A 21,867-nucleotide genomic window follows, 5' to 3' on the forward strand; every position below is an offset into this window, starting at 1 on the left:
TTATTATTATAACAACAACAACAACAATAATTTTTTATTTACATAGCAGTTTTCATGCTGGTGGCAGCTCAAAGTGCTTTACACTTTGCAGAAGGTCAGTATCTGCAGATCTAAGATCATGTGCTGAAACATAAACAGGCAGACACTCTGTGATGTAAGCGGTGCTTTAAGGTCACTTAGAGCTTTAAAAACTGGTAGCAGAGCTTTAAAATCTATCCTGAATAATACAGACAGCCAGTGCAGCTCTTTTAAAGTGGGACTGACCTGATCTCTCTGTTTTGTTTTTGTTAGGATGCTGCCGCATTTTGTACAAGTTGTAAAGAATGTATAGTTTTCTTACGAAGTCCAGTAAGAAGATCATTACAGTGATCAACTCTGCTGTAACAAATGCATGAACAAGTTTCTCTGAGTCTCTCTGAGAGAGAAAAGGCCAAACTTTAGCGACATTTCTCACGTGATTAAAGCTACCTTAGTGACTGTGTTTACATGCAGATAAAACAGAGCTGAGAGTCTAAGATCACACCCAGGTGTCCTACTTCAGGTTTGGTTTATGAAGCTGAAGAACCAAGTTTCTCATAAATCATTTTTCTCTGAGTTTCTGTACCAACGATCAATATTTCGTTTTTTTCATGAGTTAATTGTAGAAAATTTTGCAACATCCACTGAGAAATATCTGACACACGGCTGGTTAGTCTGTCTACAGAGTCTTGAAACACCCTCCGTATTATGCTAAACAGAAATATTATAGCTACTTACATTTATTTATGTACATTTAGGTGTAACTTTTTTAGGAACCTTATACTGTTATTCGAATTATTTCTGTGCTAACGATAAAGCAAAGATTAATAAATTGGTTGTGGTTGGTAACATTATGTAATCTGATATTACAGTGCACACACAAGCAGTCCAGTCATCAGCCATATCAGACACACAGTGGGAGGCCAAAACATGGAGGAAAAATATGTTTTCTAAAAATATCTGTATCCATTTGGATGAGAGAGTCATTGTACATTAGGACACAAACACCAAAGTATCGAATAAGTGCAACCAGGCAGTTTAGACAACAATGCAGCTCATCTCTTCAGCCGAATGTGTTTGTTTTGCTAAATGTTAATAACGTTGATTAGTTGCTACAGCCCCACTGAAAAACTGTAGGCCAGGCGCCGGCAATTTGGGGCCCTTTAACTGCCCTGTTGTGGCTCCACAGCAGAATCATTAGTAGGTAAAAATAAAATAATCCTCCTTTACAGTAAAATAAAGCTCTGCTGATCGTTCAACACAGTTTAACAATAAATGGTCTTAAACTCTGGAGTTAATGTAGAACTGCTAATTCACCCTTTAACTCTGAAGGTTGGCACACAGACTGCTGGTCACCATAGCAATGCAGGTAACAGTCTCGCCTAGCTAGTAGCTAAAGAAAAGGACACAGAGAGAGATTTAAGACGAACATCGATAATTCAGAGACGAATGGACTTATTTGTGTTTATAATCACTCCAGATGGTTTCCTGATACATTTAATCTGCAACAAGAAACTGTGAAACATTACAAAGTCGTGAAGCTAAATCAGTTTCTCATTTGCCAGCTTCTCATTTGAATTTTCCCGTTGCACCTTAAATGGTGCAGCAGTTACATTCTGGCACCTCAGGTATCATTTAAGGTGGAATGGGAAAATTCAAACAAGAAGATGGCGAATTAGAAGCAACTTCAGCCTCGTAAAAAGTCGAACATTGAGAGACATTTTACAAGAAACTGTTCTACTTTTGTGGAAAAGTTTCCTGCTGGAGATGTGAGAAAAGCAGCTATAGCTGAGCTAAAGCTTAAAGCAGAGCAAAGTAAGTCTGTGTTTCCGTTTATGCTATATTTTTTAGCCTATACTAGAACATTAACACGTAATGAGACATATTTACAGCCAAGATGGTAAAATGGACATAAAATGTGGTGGCTCCCAAGGTGGTTTGATTATTGTTAAAAGGACAAAATGGTTCTTCTCAACGTTTGGGTTGTGACCCCTGGGGTGGGCAAACAGACAATATGCCATGTAGTATTGATTAATTGCACAACCATATGTCTTCCTCAAGAAAAAAAATGAACAACTTCATGGATCATAAAAGGACAGGTTTTGAGTAATCGGAATACTGTGAGAATATCAAAACTTGTATCATACTGACTCATGGGCTGAGTTTGTTCTTACACCTGTATTCTCTATTATTACTTCTAGTTCAGACTGACGACTGTGTGCTTCAATGCAGTGTGGTTAATGTGTGTGTGTGTGTGTGTGTGTGTGTGTGTGTGTGTGTGTGTGTGTGTGTGTGTTATGTACCTTTCTGAACAGCGTTGTTCTCTTCGTAACGTCCTCACTGGCTCTCTCAATGACCTGAAGATTCCTCGGGATGCCACCTGTCTCACACAGCCCAAGTGTTTGTAAATATACATATACATATTTATACATACAATATATGGCCAAAAGTTTATGGACCCCTGCTTATCCAATGATTCTTCCAAAATCAAGATAATTAGTGTCAGCAGTGAGTGACCTTAATGCATCTTAATTTACTAACAAGAAGGAGGTCCACAAACTTTTGCAGACACAGTGTACATACATCACTGTCAGAACAAAACCTTTTTTGTTTTATATATTTAAAACAGACTTTAAAAAAATGCCAACTTCCCTTTACACTGTGAAAATGTCATGATCAATGGAACAACAGTCAAAATGACTCAACGGAAAAAATCTTGTTTCATTAACTTCCACTCAAATTTTTTTTTACCTCTCTTGTAACGTTACTACTGTGGAGAAGGTTTTTAATCCGAGATTTATCTACATATACATGCTGTCGGAGCAAAATCTTGTGTCTCCATTTTCGTCTTTTGTAGTAATTTAAAAATAGAAGCTGTTGTGCCAAAATGTCAATGACAAACAGACGAACAGAAAAGGTACAGAATGATTTAGACTAAAATCGTTAACTGCTATTGAAAGTTAGGACTTGCCAGTAAATGTACTTCTTTGGAGAGAAAAGTCTTTGCTCTTACATATATTTCAATATATATGGCACTAAAAATAATTTAGCACAATTAATTGCGTCACTTTGTGATATTCTTCTATTACTATTGATCACATTTGTCGTAATCACTCAAATTTGACCCTAATTACATTTTTTTTCCATTTATTAAGCAGTGCGTTTTGTAAAAGCTATATGATAGATGAGATCAACATATTCATGGCATGATAGTAGCTGGAAATATCTTTGGTTTTATGAGGAGTGCTTTTCACTCACAGTTTAAAAGCTGTATTAGAATGAGATGACTACAGTAGCAGAGTCACAGAAACACCACGTGACCAGATGGGATTCAAAATTGTGGTGTTAAGTCATTAATAATTCATTATTATTAACAGTTTAACTTTGACACCACTAACAAATACATATACGTGTCTGTGGGCTTTTCTTTTTACCTGTGGCGATGAGGCACTTGTCGTAGGAGATCTCTGCACCGTCACTCAGCTTAACCTTATTACCCCTGACATCCATATGCACCACCTAGAGAACAAACACAAACACACACAGTAATCTACATATCCCCACACAGCATTTCTGCTGAGTTTAATACTTTTCAGACTTTATCCGAAGGGTCAGATCCTGGCCTGAGGGAACAGAAGCAGCAAACTGAAAAAGTGCTATAGTCAGCGCTTTCACCTTCTTGCCGGTCAGCACAGCCACGCCTCCATTCTCCACTGACTCCAGCTCCATGGGACTCACATAGAACGAGGAAGGCTGGAAATAAATACTAAAAAACAAACACAACAGACACGCATTACTACTTAAAAACCTCTTCAACATTCATAGCTCTCATCTCTTTATGTATAGATACTCATGAATGATTTAGTCGAGAATCATGAACAGGACATGACACATGCTATGTCAATGCACGTATTCGCAAACATCGGTATGATGTATACAAGGCAAATGCATTATGGAGAACTTAATTAGAGACTTAGTGCCACCTATTTACATCCGATGACTGACATTAATTAATTTTTAAACATCATTATATTGTAATGTATGAATGCTGTACTGCTGGCTGGTGATGCTAAATTGTGTCACACTGACCCAAATTCTGTGACTAGATTACTCAGCTCATAGCACTGAATCCCCCCCTAAGCATTTTACAGCTCCACAAGCTTAAAAAAAGAACCTAAAAAAATAGAGATGTGAAAAATCAATGTGACTGCTGCAGAAACTTCCCTTGCACTGAACTGAGCATAAACAGTTAGAAATTGTTAAAAAATGCTGATCTTCACCTTCCCACTCTGCAAATAACAGAAATGTGTTCTAATTTGTTTTTAAGTGAAATTAACCTTCAGTAATTTAAAAATAAAATAATTTATACTGTATTATTACTAGTCAACACACTCCAAATTATAAACTTGCTTTTTCAGATTATAAGGACATTTAATTCAAACAAACCTCCTCTCCTTGCCATTCCACTGTTTGAAGCGCAGCGTTTCTGTGACGGCGGGATCATCAGAGAACCAAAGCTCTTTAGAGAGAGGAGGCCTCATGTACGGCAGGTCTGCTTCATCGGTCACTATCAACACCTGCAGATAAAGCAAAACCCGACATTCCAAACGTATTTTGTCTAAAAGTAGATCTACAAAAAGGTTCAAATGCAAAAGAGTGGAGTTCCACAAGGCTCTACTCTTGGCCCTCAACAGTTCCTATAATTATACATGGCATCGATCGGTACAATAAATGGTGGAACCTGTATAAATTGCTTTTCAGGTACTTTTGACTATAGACCATAACCGCCTTGACTGAGCCTTCTCAGCCGTCTCACTTTATTAATCCACTATAGTCCCCTATAGATTCTCTACAGAAAATCAAATTGATAACAATCTGTTAAAACTCAGGTGATTCTAAACAGTGGTAGGGTTAGGGTTAGGATTCAGACCAGGGTGAGGGTTGGGTTTAGGTTTTGGGTTGAGGTTAAGGTTAGGATTAGATCCAGGTTTAGGAGTTAGGAAGTTACGGTTAATTAAGTAGATATTTAGTTGAATGTAACTTGAAAGTAAATGAAGTATCTACAAAGCATCTAAAGGGGATCACCCAAACAAAGTGTTACCGAGCCAATTTATTATAAATCAAATGTAGTTAAGTTTTGTTTATTAATGAACAGTGAACTTGAGAGAGCTGCTCACCCTGGCACCCGGGTCACGGGCACGAATGGATCTAGCAGCTGCAAAAGATGCTGTGCCTCCACCAATCAGGAGGTATGGGGCGTGTGCAGGGACCTCAGAGACGGCAGGCGTGGGTTCTACGGGTGCAGCCGTGGAAGCAGGGGCAGGTTCAGAAGCTAAAAAGTTCAACAAAGAAAGTTTCAGAGGGTATACTAGCACACAGCTGGTCAGGTGACTTTACGTAAGGACGCAGGTTGTGTTGTCTGAAACAACAATCATTTGTCTCATCAATATCAGCCATCTCTGCAACAGAAAGATGTGTGGGGGGAAAAAAGGGATGTCACTTCAGGAAAACAGGAATTCGGGAAGAGTCCTAGAAATCCCATGTGTGAGTTCATAGCGTTAACAGTTACCTTTACAATTATCACACATTTCATTAAAAGAGAACTTAAACCAAAAAGTACCAAACCAGGTGTGAGCGCTTAAAATTAGCTTTAGCATTACACGTCACACTTGTATGCCAAAATAAGCTGAAAAGGAAAAAAATTAGAATATACTGGCACAGGGGTTGGAGCAAAATAGGATAGGACAGGTTACAAGACCAACAGAAACTGTGAGATAGTAAAAAAAAGTAAATAAAAACATGAATAGCCCAATAGAGAATGTATAGTGGTGCATGAAAGTTTGTGACCCTTTAAGAATTTTCTAGATTTCTGCATAAATTTGACTTAAAACTTCAACAGATTTTCACACAAGTCCTAATAGTAGATAAAGAGAACCAAATTAAACAAATGAGACAAAATATTAGACTCTGTCATTTATTGAGGAAAATGATCCAATATTAATATCTGTGAGTGGCAAAAGTCTGTGAGCCTTTTCTTTCAATATCTGGTGTGACCCCCATGTGCAGCAACAGCTGCAACTAAACGTTTCTGGTAACCTGATTAGCCCTGCAGATCAGCTTGGTGGAGTTTTAGCACTCCATACAAAGCAGCTTCAACTTTGTAATGTTGAGGGGTTTCCTCCCATGAACTGCTGCTTCAGGTCCTTCCACAACATTTTATAGGATTAAGGTCAGGACTTTGACTTGGCCATTCAAAAACATTAACTTTATTCTTCTTTAAGCGTTCTTTGGTAGAACGACTTGTGTGCTTAGGATCGTTCTTTTGCTTAATGACCCACATTCTCTTAAGTTTCAGCTCATGGACAGATGTCCTGACATTTTCCTTTAGAATTCGCTGGTATAATTCAGAGTTGTTTAATCAATGGAAAGCCATCCTGGCCCAGATGCAACAAAACGGGCCCAAACCATGATACTACCACCACCATGTTTCACAGAAGGGATAAGGTTTTTATGCTGGATTGCAGTGTTTTCCTTTCTCCAAACATAACCCTACTCACCTAAACCAAAACATTGTTCCAATAGCCTTCTGGCTTGTCCATGAGATCTTAAGCAAACTACAGATGGGCAGCAATGTTCTTTTTGGAGAGCAGCGGCTTCTCCTTGCAAACCTGCCATGCACACCATTGTTTTTCAGTGTTGTCCGGATGGTGAACTCATGAACTTTAACATTAACCACTGTGAGGAAGATCTTTAGTTGCTTAGAAGTTACCCTGGGTTCCTTTGTGGGTTCCTATTACACGCCTTGCTCTTTGTGTGATCTTTGTTGGTCAACCACTCCTGGGGAGTGTAACGAGGGTCTTGAATTTCCTCCATTTGTACACAATTTGTCTGACTGAATTGGTGGAGTCCAAACTCTTTAGAGATGGTTTTGTAACCTTTTCCAGCCTGATTAGCATCAACAACTCTTCTTCTGAGGTCCTCAGAAATCTCCTTTGTTCGTACAATGATACACTTCCACAAACGTGTTGTGAAGGATCCCCTGTTCTTTAAATAAAACAGGTTGGTCACTCACACCTGATTGCCACCCCACTGATTAAAAAAACACCTGACCCTAATTTCACCTTCAAATTACCTGCTAATCCTAAAGGTTCACATACTTTCGGCACTCACAGATCTGTAATAATGGATCATTTTCCTCAATAAATAAATGGTCGAGTCTAATATTTTTTGTCTCATTTGACTAATTTGGTTGGTTTAATTTGTTGTAAAAATCTGATGAAGTTTTAGGTCAAATTTATACAGGAATACAGAAAATTCTAAAGGGTTCACAAATTTTCAAGCACCACTGTATGTTGCAATTCCACTTTGAACACCCAATAAAATGTGAAGCTAAAAATTCATTAAACCAGAGAAAGAAAGTTAAAAGAAACTGTGTGGTAAAAGAAGTGTGTGGTAAAGCATTAGCGGTATCCTTATCGGTATGTGTAAACATCATGTCAGTTCCCAACCAGTTGAAACCGGACTCTTACCACTGTCGGTTACAGGTGGAGTCTCAGGCACGCTTTCTACCACGGCTGCAGGAGGAGGTTCTGTTGATTTCCCCCCAACGCAAAAGCACAGGGAAATGATTAACCACAATGCAAGTAAAAAAATGAACAAAACGAGGTCCTTCATTTGATCTAAAATATATATACACATTGTCGGGTCTCCATGCAGATGGATCAGGCTTACCAGCAGATACTGCTTCAGCTACAAGTGCTTCAGTTACAGGAGCTTCTGCAACAAGAGGTTCCGTTACAGGGGTTTCTGGGACCACTTCGGGCTCAGGCGCTTTCGGGGCCACTTCGGGCTCAGGCGCTTCCGGGGCCACTTCAGGGCTCAGGCGCTTCCAAAACCATTTCGGGCTCAGGCGCTTCTGGGACCACTTCGGGCTCGGGCGATTCCAGGACCACTTCAGGCACCATTGCTCCAGGAGCTGCTTCAGGTATGTGTGCTTCCGGGACCACTTCAGGTGCAGCTCCTTCCAGAGCTGTTTCAGGTGCGGCCGTTACGTCTTCCACAACAGGTTCTGTTATGCATGGCTCAGAAACAGGGGGTTCTGGGACAGGTTCTGGAGCAGAAGCTTCTGTGATAGTTTCAGGGACGGGATCTAGATCAGGAGCCTCTTGGACAGGTTCGGCTTCTGGAGGTTCCAAGACAGCTTCGGAAATGGGTTCTAATTCCACACATGGAGCATACACAAGAAAGACTGAGTGATTTACTGGGGAGCAGCATCAAAATACCACTTCTCTGTAGGTTTACTAGCACTTATCTAACAGTGCTGGTATACTAGATACTTCAGGGACAGATATCGGGACTGCTGCAGGTAGCAGCTTGACTAGGGATACAAATTCCGTGAGATAGATATATATATAATGTGTGTAAAAGAAATTATGTTTTGTTACAAATCTTAAAACGGTGAGCTGGACAAGCAACATCCTACAGTCTCAGAAGAGGTTCATCCATATGATGTACAACTGGAATAGTCTACAATTTGGAATTGGTGGAAGATTTTGTGTATTTTTTATTGAAGAATGACAGATATTGGTGAGTGGCTGATGGCATCTTGTTCTTCATGAATTCTTGAAACTCTCTCGAATGAGCAGTTCTTCAGATGACGAGACAACAATTTCTTCAATTTCATGAAGTGACTTAGCATGACAGGAACTGGTATCTTCATACCAACAAATGTCTTCATAATCAGTAACTATCTACTGTCTTGGAGCTCATTTCTTTTTCCTTTATTGACTGTTGGACTACAACAAATCACTTTTACAGTCCAGGGCATCTATCACAATGATGTAGAAACCAATGAATCTTCTATGGTATATTTTTCTCTTACCACTCTCAGCAAGGGCAGATGTAACAGGTTCTTCAATAGTTCCTAGGTGTGTGGGTTCCAAGGGTAGAATCATCTGTTAGCACTTATCAAGACATCCAACAACAGGATTGTGAACAACCTCCAAACAATTCTTGTTCCAGTATTTGAAATCTTCACTTGAGTGTCCACGTAGAGGACAATACACAAGGCCCAGACCAATCCTATGGCCTAAAAGGTTTAAAACCAGCTGACAAGCTTTAAAAAAATACGAACAACCAAATCGTAGCAGACCAGACAAGTCCAAAACTACATGAAGACAAAAATACATTTCCAGAGAACATTCTGTGGTTAGTGAGAGACGAGAGAAAGGAAAGACATTTCTGTGTGGTGTTATTCACAACACAAACTTTCATCAAGAAAAGTTTGACTGTGTGAAAGACAATGTGTGACGGAAAGGACGGAAGGAGAGAATCCATGTCAAGAGGAGAGGAGAACCAAGGCTAGTCTAAGGACAACAAGGAATCTTCGGGGAACGTCACCTCAGACCAACCTTTACGATGGATATGGACAAATCTGTGAGCCTTACCACTTTCCAAAACATACTTTTACATTTGAACATTTGTCAAAACACAAAGAAAGAAAATAAACTTTTAATTAAATAAGAATACAAACTCAATGGTTGGGTGAGGTGCATCGATGGAGATGTGGAAGGCCAAAAAACGTCACAACAACAAATGTTTACATTTTTACAACAAAGGTTAAAAATGAACAGCAGACAGAAGACACTGCACAAAAGATGAAGGCGTATAGACGATGAATAGCAAGATGCGGAATTCAGCATGCAGACGGAAAAGTGATCGCCACATGCGACATGCAGTGCCCTCTGAAGCGTGCACGTTTGAAAGCACTGGGAGATTGGATACAGAAAAGCTTCTACCAGTCTTAAATTCTAAAACAACCCAACAGTGGTTCATTAATGAGGAATGTTTGGTGGGCAGAGTTTAGTGGGGTGGGACAAAGGCCAAGTCTCAAATCACTCACTCATTTCCTAAACAGCAGCATATGTAATACTGAGCTCGCTAGGAAATACCAAGCGTTTGAGTCAGGGCCATTGTGGATTGTGCATCTATATAACCTGATGGTACTTCTGCTGCAAGCTCTACAGTCTCATTAGGGGGCGCTGGTTCCTCTACCACAGGCGGAATGGCACTCTCCGCATCTCCTGCACCCTGATCAGTAAGTTCTTCATGATGAAAGATCACACTCATAGTTAAAATGACAAGACGTAAGATAAACAACAGCCCAAACCACAGGTAACAGTTTTTGTTTGATTTTTTTTGTATTTTTTTTTGTATTTTTGCACAACTATTTGATTACTCTTTGGTCTAACAGGACAAATGTTTGCACAACCTGTCAATCCATATATATAATTATTACCTTTGAGGCATTTACATCATCGATTATGATGCCTAGGTCCTACACTGTTAGAAATAAAGATTCTGTGCAGGTACATTTTTCGTTCATTAGGGTACAAATAATGTAAATATTCCCTCTAAGGTACAACAGTGGTTTTAAGGTCTGATTGTGAACCTTAAATAAGTTTTTCCAGGTGAAAAGTTTGTATTTGCACCTTTTTATAACCGAATGTTTTAAAACAGAACAATAAAATAAAAAGCCTGGAGACGAGACGGGGTGTGTGGAGTCAGTACAACTTAGAAAATATAATTTCAGTGGATTATGGTTCAGTTATGTTCCCTGACTAAAGGTACTGAGATAGACCCTTGAGGGCCCCACCCCAGTGACAAGAGGGGGACTGCCCCAGTGACAAGTTTAGTACCTTGATTTCTGAGAGTGTATAAGATAGTGTTATCGGTTCTGCGCTGACATCTGGACCAGGAATGATCCCACTGCAGAACAAGTGGAGGCTGGTCGTACATACCAGAAGTGAAAGAAAATGTTTGATATTTCATAACTTCAATGGTCTTCGGAATACGTACGAGCTATGACTTGCTTTGGGCTGATAAGATAAAAGAAAGTGATGTAAAAAGGTTTGGACTGCTAGCTTGTGCTTCAAGATGAGGAATGTATTACTTTCCAAGGAACGTCACTTAAACTCGGTCAATTTGGTGAAAAAGGACTTGTACAGTACAGGCACTTATATATTTACAACTTGCTATGGCAAAAAATTGATATACCAAAATCTTGGCAGCACTACTGCCTTCTACACTGTTGTACCTTCGTTCATACACATGTATTGTAACCAGTTCCATGAGAGCAAACTGTTTACCACATACATTCTAGGCTGAATTTACAGCTACACTTCTGTGCTTGTTTGATTCACTAGAAAGAATGTTTCTCATATCTGAAACACAGTGTGGCCTCTCCCAGCTTTTGTATTGGAAAATCCGCTACATTGTGCTACATAAAGCATTTGCTAACATGCTTAAAAGAAAAATACATGATGCCAAGTTAGCTAAGCAAGCTAAGCAAAGATTAGCATTCATACACAGACGCAGGACAAGCATAGTTAGAATGAAGACATATTGCATCACGTAAGACCCTGCTTTGAACAAAGAATGCTAAAAAGACGTTAAACTGTCCAAACTATGTAAACATAGCCGAGTGCAGAAAGACTAGAAGAGTTCTATCACTATAAAAGGTGTTAAAGATTTAGATTACAGCATTTATAAAAGGCCCAATCATGAATTACTGTAACTGGCAGCCCAGTTAATTAAACTGCAACACGAGGATTTAAAATAATGGCAGCTGTGCTCCCACATAGCAATACTTATATATACACCTTGTGCTCTGTTATTAGTCTATGAAGTAGCTCTGGGCTGGAAGCAGTTCTGTTTCAGCAATTCGTGATTGAGGCCTGACAATAAGTATTGGACAGAAGAACAAAGGTAACAGCCGTCGTGGTTCACTGGACAAAAACTTCATTTAATAAACACTGGCCAATAAACAGAGGAAAGGATCCTAATAAAAGGCATATAAGAAGAGCTTGTCCACTCACGATGAAAAAACTCTTTAATGATTATTCAGTACATTCAATGTTTTTCTTACTTTTTTGTCTTGTTTACACCATTCAGGCTTTACGTTTAAGAGAATGTAATGAACTATTTTATATTCTGCACCAATTTTTAGCAATTCTGCAACAGTACAAAGGTTAACAAGCCTAACATTGTACCTTTTCTCCCCTCAAAACTTTGAAGGAGCTATTAAAAGAGAGATGCATACCGATATGGGAATCATCACATTATTGGTAGATTATTGTTTAAAAAACATTTACTGTCATCTGACAGACGTTCAGATTTGACCGATGTTTCATAATGATATTTGATTACTTATTAATCATAGCTTTGAGTCTTTTTAATTACTTTTTTGGTGGAATGGGCTGTCATCATTGAGCTGCGCTAAGGGAAAAATTATATATTTGTCATCAATATTGCCCAATGAATTACTTTTTCTCTCTCTTCATCATTTTTGTACAAGTTCTTAAATGGGCCTTATACTGCATTTCTCTAGCATTTCATTTTTCCCCTCCTGAGCTCCACTTATAATGTTCTTGGTATTTTTATGTACCAAACACAGTCATATTTCATTTATACGTGACCATTTATCAACGCCTCTTTATCCCTTACACACTTAAAAATGATGGTTCTACAAGGGTTCTTAGGTAAAGAAAGTGGTTCTGTATGGAACCATGAACACCTTGCACAATTAAAAGGTTCTCTGGATTGTGAAAGAGATTGATGGAGAATGTGTTGTATAGGGTTCTTCATAGAACCGTTTAAAAAAGGGTTCTATATAGCACCAAAAAGATTTTTAGGGTATTATTACAAGCTTGATATTGTACCAAAAGGGTTCTTCCATTATTACAAGCTTAACTTCTTAAAAAAAGGTTCTATATAGAACCATATTCAACACATTCACGATCAGTCTGAAGAACACTTTACCCTGTAATCATGCAAAGCGTTCTTTGAGTGTTCATGGTTCTACATAGAACCATTTTCTTTACTAAGGAGGCCTTGAAGAACCATAATTTTTAAGGGTGTACAATTAAACAGTTTTTATTGCTGAGCCTTTAAGATTGATATGTAAATGAGGTCTGTTCTGATTAGCTGTCATGTACTGTGCCATGTTCAGAAAGTAGTGCAGACTGAAACAGGCTGAATGGGCAGAGCTAAACTGCTGTAGGCTGAATAGGTGAGTTTATGTAAATGAGTTCGTTTTCATAACATCGTTGCAGCTTAGTTTCTGTATGATGACTGTACAGACTGGGGAGTGAAACTAGTCTGTAAAAGTCTCCATAAAGATGGATAATAAAATCACTGACTTGAACGAATCTTATTTTTTCTGATTCACAGTCCAGCACTGCTCTGTTAGAACACCTCAAAGCTATGCTGCTCTTTAAAGCCAAACGGAGCTGGACGAGCACTCTGTGGGTTGTGCCTGGACTCGTGTGGGTTTAAGCACGACTAACAGAGGGAAAGAACGTGTAGTGCTGGATAAAAATAACTCCTCACCTTTTGTGGATTCCGGCGCTGCTTCTGCTGTATGAACAGATAAAAATGGTACAGAATCACATCATGCAAATGAAAGGATTACACATTATTAACTACACATTCTCCCTGCACATCCACACAAAGCTGTGGCTGCAAGTTAAAACTAGGGCAAGTTTATCACTGCACCTATCTGACTTTGATAAACTGGACAAACAGTGCAGTGCAATTTTATTTCAAAGCTAGATTCACAGGCTTGCAGGCTAACTTTAGGTTTAATGCTGCAGTAATTTGAAATGAACAAAAACCTCTGTGTTCGAATTAGTTCCACCTGAACCATTTGGTGCATTAGCTCATAAATTTAGCTCCATAATACCATTTTCTGTGCAGAAGCCGCCCTTCCTGTGCAAAAGGCCAGCTCCACAAATAATAACCTTAACCCTTTCACGTCCAGCTACTAAACTTCGTATAAACATTTTCTGATTGGCCTAAAGTGATGAACTTTTGTGTAGTTATACTCTGAGTAAACATCTCTCGGTCTCAATTTGGAATTTTTAAATACATGGACTCTTCTCACTTTTATTCAAATCAATTTTGGCTGGTGGATCTATTGTTAGTGACCAAATGACTACATTAATGATAATCTATGTGATAAAAGTACATTTTTAGCCATAATTTGATCAACTTAAACATATTTGTGCTCAGAGAACATATTAATGAGTTAACTACTACAAAAGAAAAGTGTATGTGACCTCAATTCAGTCTAAATGTCCACTATATGAAGCTAATATAATATTTGTTAATAATTCTAATAATAACAATAATAATAATAATAATAATATTATAATTAATGGGCCAGAATATGCAAATGAGCCCTCTAACCCATACAGTGTGCTGTGATCATCCTGACCAATCAGTTCCAGAGGAGCTTCTGCGGGTTTTTTGATGCATCATCGAGTTCACATATACCAAAGAAAGTCAATTATTTTGGTCAAACTAATTGGCAATAGTGTCACATTCTTAAAGTGGAACTCTGCAGAGTTTTCAAAAATTCTATGTAATTACATGGTTGGAATGTAAACAAAGTCATTCAAAGGGATTTGGTGTGAAATGCTCTGTTCTAGAGAAATTTGCTGAATCAGAATTGTTCACAGTGGTGGTGATAGGAACCAGACGTCTGAAGAGTTTAATGTCTCTGAAAGCTTCTTCACAGAAAGTTAGGACATGAAGTGGTTAGATAATGTCGACACAATGTTGTATGATAGTTTAGTGATAAGGTTTCGGCTAGAAATGTATTTTAATGCATTTCTAGCATTTTCATTAATGATGGGGAGGTACATGCAGGGTGTTGTGAGGCAAACTAGAAAACTTATTTTTCCAGATTTATCAGTATTTTACCACCGTCATTACATAAAAAACCCAAAAGACGTGTAGGTTCACTGGTGGTTTTAGATAGTAGATAAAATGTCTATATCTGTGTTGTAGTCATGGTGACCCCTGGTTCCTATCATCACCACTGTAAAGAAATCTGAGTCTATGTTTCTCTACAACAAACCATTTGTCATCAAACCTCTCTGAATGACTTTGTTTATACCTGCAGGACTGAAATATTAAGAACATATAAGTGGCCACAGTTTTGATCCTGCTGGAGGGGAGTCTGACACACTGGAGAAGCTCTACAGCAGGAGTTTTCTCAGTGCCTCACCTGCTGTCTCTGGCTGTGTTTTTGCAGGAGCATCTGGCTGTGCCTCTGTTTTGCTGGGTCTGCTGGCGATCTGCGTGATTCGCTCCTCGTACCTCGCCTTATCTCCTGATATGGTGCGATACACCTTCAACACAAACAAAGCACACAGACCTGGTGATACTCAACACTTAAATCAAGATATCCACTAAGGGTGGGCAATATGGCAAAAAATATAGCACCATGATACTTGATAATTTTCATAATATACAATATGCAACACAATATTTCATTTTTCTGAAGTATGGGACAAAAAATAAGCTGGAACTGTAAAAATATACCAGCAAAACAGCAAAGCTACATTTAAAAAGGCCATTAAAATGTAAGATGTAAGTCATTCAGAGTGGTCTGATGTGAAATGCGCAGTTAGAGAGAGACTCAGATTTACTCACAGTAATGGTGATACAAAGCAGATGTCTGAAGAGTTTAACGCCTCTAAAATCTCCCTCACTGAAAAGTTATTACATGAAATGGTTATGAACACGCAGCCTGATGTCAAACATTGTTTAACAACAGTTTTGAGAAGGTTCTGGTTCACCACATATTTTTTTAAAATCCATTTACAGTGGATGGGTACACGCAGGATGTTGTGTGGCTAAAAAGTCCCCAAAGAAAACTTTTTTTTTTTCAGTCTTACCATGTTATCACCGTCAACTTTACACAATAGGTTCAGGTAGATTCACTGGTGGTTTGGGTAGTAAATAAAACGGCTATATTTGCGATATGACGCCTGGTTCCCATCACCAACAATGAACCATTTCATATGAAACCACTCTGAATGACTTGTTTAGAGTCTATTTATGCAGAACGTCTGAAAAATTGGTGGGAATTCACAGGAATGAGGGGAAAAAACAAAAAACTGGTAAAAACAAATGAGTTTTGTTTTTGAGATAATAGAATAATGCACTGATATCCATTTAGCTACCTGTTACTATACAGTTTATACAGTTACTACACACTGGTGTTTACACGCTCTATGACTGCCCTAAATGAGTCTATTTTTTATGATGCAGTTGTTTATAAACCTTTACTTTCTGTATTTGCTTTTGTCCCGATATAAAAAAACAAAGAATATAAGTGATCATTTACTGAAATTACAGCCATTCATTTAGAAAACCACTACTGGAGCTACAGAAATAGGACGGGCTAAATACAGTACAGCCCACAGCCTATAAGTCTCATTACTCTCAATGCAAAGCTACAATCAGCAGAGTTTAGCAGGAGATGAGAGTTTTTCTAGACTGTTCAGGCCACAGCAGACAAGCCAACTGTTCCATCTCTCACAGCAAACTGTCTAAAGAGTCAGTAATGCTACTTTTGCCTTGCACAAATTCATCCATGAGCTGATTTTGACCTCAATAATGCGCCAGTCCATCTAATACATGGTCACTACTGGAACAAAACAAAAGAGCATTTTCTTCCTTTTCTGAGATTAAAGTCCAAACATGGCCTCATTACTGTTTAACCTCACTGAGGCAAAGATTTACTGCCTAATAATTAAAAACGGCAGTGAAACGGTTTCAGTCAAATCTCAGTAAATGTGTATCAGTGCTGAGGGCTGGTTTTAGGGTGAGCAATGTGAAGATATTTATTGTTACTGTTCTTAATGCACCAATATCGATATTGTTTCTGTATTGGCCAAATACTGGCACTTGAAGACCCAGTGAACACAGTGCAAATCAGGGATGCGCGTTCATTTTTATGGTCCATTCCAATTTCTTTACAGCCAAACTGGCCAAAACGATTTTTATTAGCCTTTTTTTAAACCCAAATCCCACATTTTGTGGGCTAAATAAACAGATGAAACACACTGGCATATATACAGAACTTTTTATTAACCAAATCTGCAATATGAACAATACACTTTGCTCCTTAATCAGCAAAACTGCCATTCAAATTATTTTGAAGTTGCATTTGAGACATAAAAATCAAGCTGGACCTTTTGAGCCTGTGTATGACAGTAACACGTAAAGACATAGGAAGTGGTATGAAAAACTTGGGACCTGACTATTAAATGATTATTTCAGGCTTTACAGGTCGATGCGCAGCAGCACATGCTCACAATATATCTTCTGTATATCGTAGCCTGTTTTCACTCTCCTCATTCAGTAATGCTCCTCATTTTAATAACTTACACAGTGCAGTTTAAGGGTAAAAATGAATGTCTTTTCTTTCTCATCCTCTCAGAAAATAAGATATAAGTTTCAGCATTTTTGTGTGTTTTTTCAAGTTGACTTTTTCGTTGGACCAAATCACAGTTAAATATTTTGCTCGTGTGCTACCGTGGCTCGTTTTTACTTCTCTCCTGGTTCTTCTTCCGTTGTTTGATGGGTGACGATATCCTGCCTCAACTTTCTGTATTTGGTCCAAAAGTCCAATCAAAAAAAAGTGTTTTCACACTGCAAACAAACCGAACCATGGATCAGTTTGATCTGGACTGAGACAATCTCTTCTGGTCGGACCAAATTTTGGTCCTGTGGTCCGAGTACCTGCAATTTCAGTTCTGATCAAACTGAAGTCCAAAGGTCCAGACCAAACAAGATAAATATCAGGATTTATAGTCACCTATCAAGTTGTTAGATTTAGTATTGGTATCGGTACTCAGTATGAGCTGATACTTGAGGATCGGTATCATATTGGAAAAAGTGGTATCAGTGCATCCCTACACACTTAAAAAAAGACTCTTCAAGGGTTCTTTAATTAAAAAATGGTTCTATATAGAACCAGGAACACTCAAAGAACCACTTGCATTACTAAAGCTGACAAAAACTAAATACTGTGATGTATATCGTGTGTTGTGAAAATGTCTTCAAGTATCGTGATGTCACATTTTTGCCAAATCGCCTACCCGAACTAGTACCGTGACCAAACGCCACACTAGGGGTGGGTGATATGATGATATGTTATGAATATCAAGATAAATTACATCACAGTATGTTTTTCACAGCACTTTTCCCAGCTGCCCATCCTAAAGTGAACAGTGTAAAGTCTGTACTCACATAGACTCCGCCTCCTAAACATGCAGCTCCAACCAGAACTAAGTAAATCGTGTTTTCTCCGCCTCCTCCTGTTGGCCCTGAGGACATATGGGCTTGCTGGACAAGTGGTGGCCTCCTCTCATGTCTGAGCACTGCAAAATCAATCAATCAACCATTTAATTAATCAATTTAACGGAATTTACAAACTAAAACTCATTTTAGTGTAATGGGGAAATTGACCATCCTCAATGTAAAAAGAATAGTTCTGTCAAAGTTAAAGTGATAAATTATCATTGTCATTATCAGTTCCAGCGTAGGTGAACTACTGATCAAACTAAAGCATAGTTTAAAAAAAGGCAATAGTAAATAGCAAATTCAAAATTTAAGACATAAAAGACATATTAAAGCCATTCATTTGTAAAATGTCCCTTTAGACAAATTAAGATTCTGTACAGTTGCAACTGGTTGAGAATTTCTGGAACAAGAGCTAAATACAATAGCAGGTGTAACCTGGTGACAAAACTAGACCCTCTACAGATGACCCGACGGCAGCTTTTCAGACACTGCGCTCAGAAGCATCAGGTTACACTACTGTGTTGGGTCAACACAAATACAGTCTGATCCTATATCAGCAATCCAACTTGTTTGGGCTCACGGAGTCCAAATATAATACAGTGTTAAAAGGTTTGCTGTGGTTTTCTCACCCAGAGCCCCCCCGACACACTGAATACAGCTCTGTTCAATACAACATCTCAGATGAACTCATGGTTTTCACACAGGGCACGTATGAACGAGTGAGACTGATACTAGGATTACTAGGATTTTTTTTACCATTCTTTTTCTCTGCAGAAATGATGCATCGTAAGTCACACAAGCACCAAGTTTGGAGGGTAGGTGTAGAATATTCCCCACTACTCAGGCAAGTGAAACAATCACAATTGGCAGGATGGTGGCGCTATGGACCAAAGTTTTACATTTTGGCCCATATTTCTGGAACTGACACACAGAGGCAAATATCTTATATATACACACATATCCATTTTCCCCACATAAATGCCTCACTGAGCTATTAAGCTCCTCTCATAAAATTTAGATAATTCGCAAAATATGTGAAACCTACAAACTACAAACTAGTCTGTGTTTTTTTTGTCAACACAGAATTAGTCAAGAATTATTTCAAAAGTGGATATTTGTAAACAAAACGATTCTAAATATTTGTAAACCTGCCACTCGCTTCTTTCAGGCTCAAGTTCAGAAGGTGCTGGGTTCAAATCCCACCCGAGCGGTCTTTGCAAAAGTAGGACATGCGAATCAGCAATAAGAAGTTTGTATCCTAAAATCTTTGCAAGAGTCTGAAACTCAGTAATTATAAAAATGTATGCTAATGATTATGTTATGATTATGACTATGATGTTTATAAAAGAGAAGGCCTTATTGGGCTAATGGTGCTTGGGCCCCGGTGATTGCCGCTTGTGGATCTATTTTACCTCTATATGTATAAAAGGCTGAACTTCTGCATGAGGCACATTCACTGTTGCGCACGCAAATGCTGTAAATAAGTATCATAAAATGCTGTACTGTGATTCAAATCGTGAGGTTTCTGCCAATACAGGCGCCTGAATGTAATGTAACTACCGTTACCTGCAGCACCATTTAAGGTGGAACGGAGGATTCGAATGAGAAGCTGGCGAACCTGCAGCAAAACAGGACCGCAGAAAATGAGCTTAACACCACTGAAGCTGTCAAAATAGCTGGTCAAGCTGACCGGTTGGTGATTAACTGAAGCAGAAGGTCAGTCAGAGAGTGAGTGAGTGAGGTAGCGGAGCTGCTGGAGGGAACTTGCCTGCTGCTCTCTTCCCGCCCTGCCGGCACAGAGTTGAGGAGGCCCGGGCCAGCGGAGCCAGCTTATTCCACACTGCTTTACACGTAAACATGCTGGTTCAGACCAACACCAGTTCAGCACCAGAACCTACTCCTCCGCCACCGTTTCGGTCAGACAGAAACACGCGGCCCTGTTGAGTCCTCCTTCTTCTTAGTAGGGTCACTCCGCTTTCTGCACGACCTTCCGATTTCCGCTCCAGGCCCCGCCCCCTGTCCGCGTTCATTGGCTGTTGCTTCTAACCGCGACTCGCTCATTGGTTGGTTCTGCTTTCTATCAGTAGATCTCGTAGCTCATTGGTGGATGAAATCCTCCCTGAGCCGAGGATTGGCTTTGTAGCGCACTTCATACTTCACACGTATTAGAGGTCAAATGTAAGACTTATCACTCATTTTTATTAAGTATTATATTATAAATGTACATTATATATAAATGTATGGTGCAAAAGAGTAGAACCCTTTTTTTCACTTTATCAAAAGTGTAGAACACTATAGAACCTGTGTTCTCATTTTGGCATTTTATGCAAATAGTCTTTTTTATAATTTTGTACTGTATTTTTTGTCTCCTTTAATTTATCGATATTTCTCTGTTTTAGTTTGTTTTATTATGTAATTTTTTTTATTTATTTATTTTTTCTGATCGATTATTATGTATGTGTATTTCTCATCTCTCTCCCCTGGCTCTAGCTTGTTTGTCAAAAAAAATAAAAAATAAATAAATAAAATACATTTTTATTTATTTTTTTTATTACTAATCTGCTTAATAGTTTTAATTGGTTGTCCTGATTTGTCTTAGTTGTCTTAATGTTTCCTATTTTGTAATCATTTCTTGGTCATATTTTATTTGCTTAGCTACACTTTTACTATCAAAAATGTACATTATATAATAATCAGTCACTTCTTTTTTGTATAATACTACGTTGTGCATGAGGGTCACTCTCAATGTTTTCCGAGTTTAAATAAAGGCTGAATGAAATTTGTGTCATGTAAAATTTTTCCCCAGTGTCTTTTTTGTTCTGTTCTGTTTTTTTAATTGCAAATGACCATTTATGCAATAACAGAAGGACAGTAAAGCTCAGCATTCACACACTGAACTGAATGCCTTAATGAGACATCAACACACAATAATAAAAAAAAGCAAAAGCAAAAAGGAATACCATTTGAGATTTAAGTAGAACTGAAAAGCCTTGGCAGAGCAAGAGTTATTTTGAACAAAATATTTTGTTTTGCTGCAGCCATAAACTCACAAATCTAGATTTGTAATTACACACATTTGTGTATTAAATACAAAAATATACATGAAAGTGTCTTTTTGGTGAAATTCATCTTACAGTTTTTCTTGATGGCTTACACACATTTCCTGCTCTTAAATGGTCAATACAGATTCTCAAAGCACACATTTAGCAAAGAGCAAAATGAACCTCTGGCTACAAAACCATGACCTCTCTCAGAAAACCAGAATATTCACATCACAGTACCAATCACATCTATCATATGAATTTCTACAGAAGATCAGGTTTTTCACACTGCAGAACGCAGCTGTCTCAGTGAGTTTGCTGCTGCCTTTGTACTAAAGGAAATCGTTGCTGTCGGGACAAAATCTCATATCTCCATTTTTGTCATTTTTCATTTTTTGGTTTCATTTTAAAAAGGTTGTCCTTTCTGTTGCGTCAAACTTTCATGATGAATGGACCAACAGAAATGGTCAAAAATGTTTCTCCATTTAGTTCCATTAAAAGTTTTTCCTTATAAATAAACATTGTTTAGATCTTCCTGTATGTGTGCTGAATTTAAAAAAACATTGTTTATTTGTTGCTGTGTGTGTGCTGATATGAATAGACATTGTTTAGATGTTGCTGTTTGTGTGCTGAATATGAAGAAACATTG

At 38.4% G+C, this 21,867-nt stretch overlaps 1 protein-coding gene across 1 annotated transcript in view; it reads right to left on the reverse strand.

Moving 5' to 3' along the window:
• aifm1 (apoptosis inducing factor mitochondrion associated 1) overlaps window positions 1-20,180 on the reverse strand; it is a 32,642-nt gene extending 12,462 nt beyond the window's left edge. Inside the window, 12 exon segments of the mRNA XM_036580005.1 lie at window positions 2,322-2,398; window positions 3,453-3,537; window positions 3,694-3,784; window positions 4,465-4,595; window positions 5,196-5,350; window positions 7,548-7,607; window positions 7,750-7,891; window positions 7,893-8,233; window positions 13,408-13,434; window positions 15,089-15,212; window positions 18,124-18,254; window positions 19,946-20,180. Of these exon segments, the coding sequence (XP_036435898.1) occupies window positions 2,322-2,398; window positions 3,453-3,537; window positions 3,694-3,784; window positions 4,465-4,595; window positions 5,196-5,350; window positions 7,548-7,607; window positions 7,750-7,891; window positions 7,893-8,233; window positions 13,408-13,434; window positions 15,089-15,212; window positions 18,124-18,254; window positions 19,946-20,036 (1,455 nt within the window). The 5' untranslated portion in view covers window positions 20,037-20,180.
• Window positions 20,181-21,867: the final 1,687 nt, after the last annotated feature.

This window comes from Colossoma macropomum, unplaced genomic scaffold (genome assembly GCF_904425465.1).
Source record: "Colossoma macropomum unplaced genomic scaffold, Colossoma_macropomum, whole genome shotgun sequence".
Lineage (NCBI taxonomy): Eukaryota > Metazoa > Chordata > Actinopteri > Characiformes > Serrasalmidae > Colossoma > Colossoma macropomum.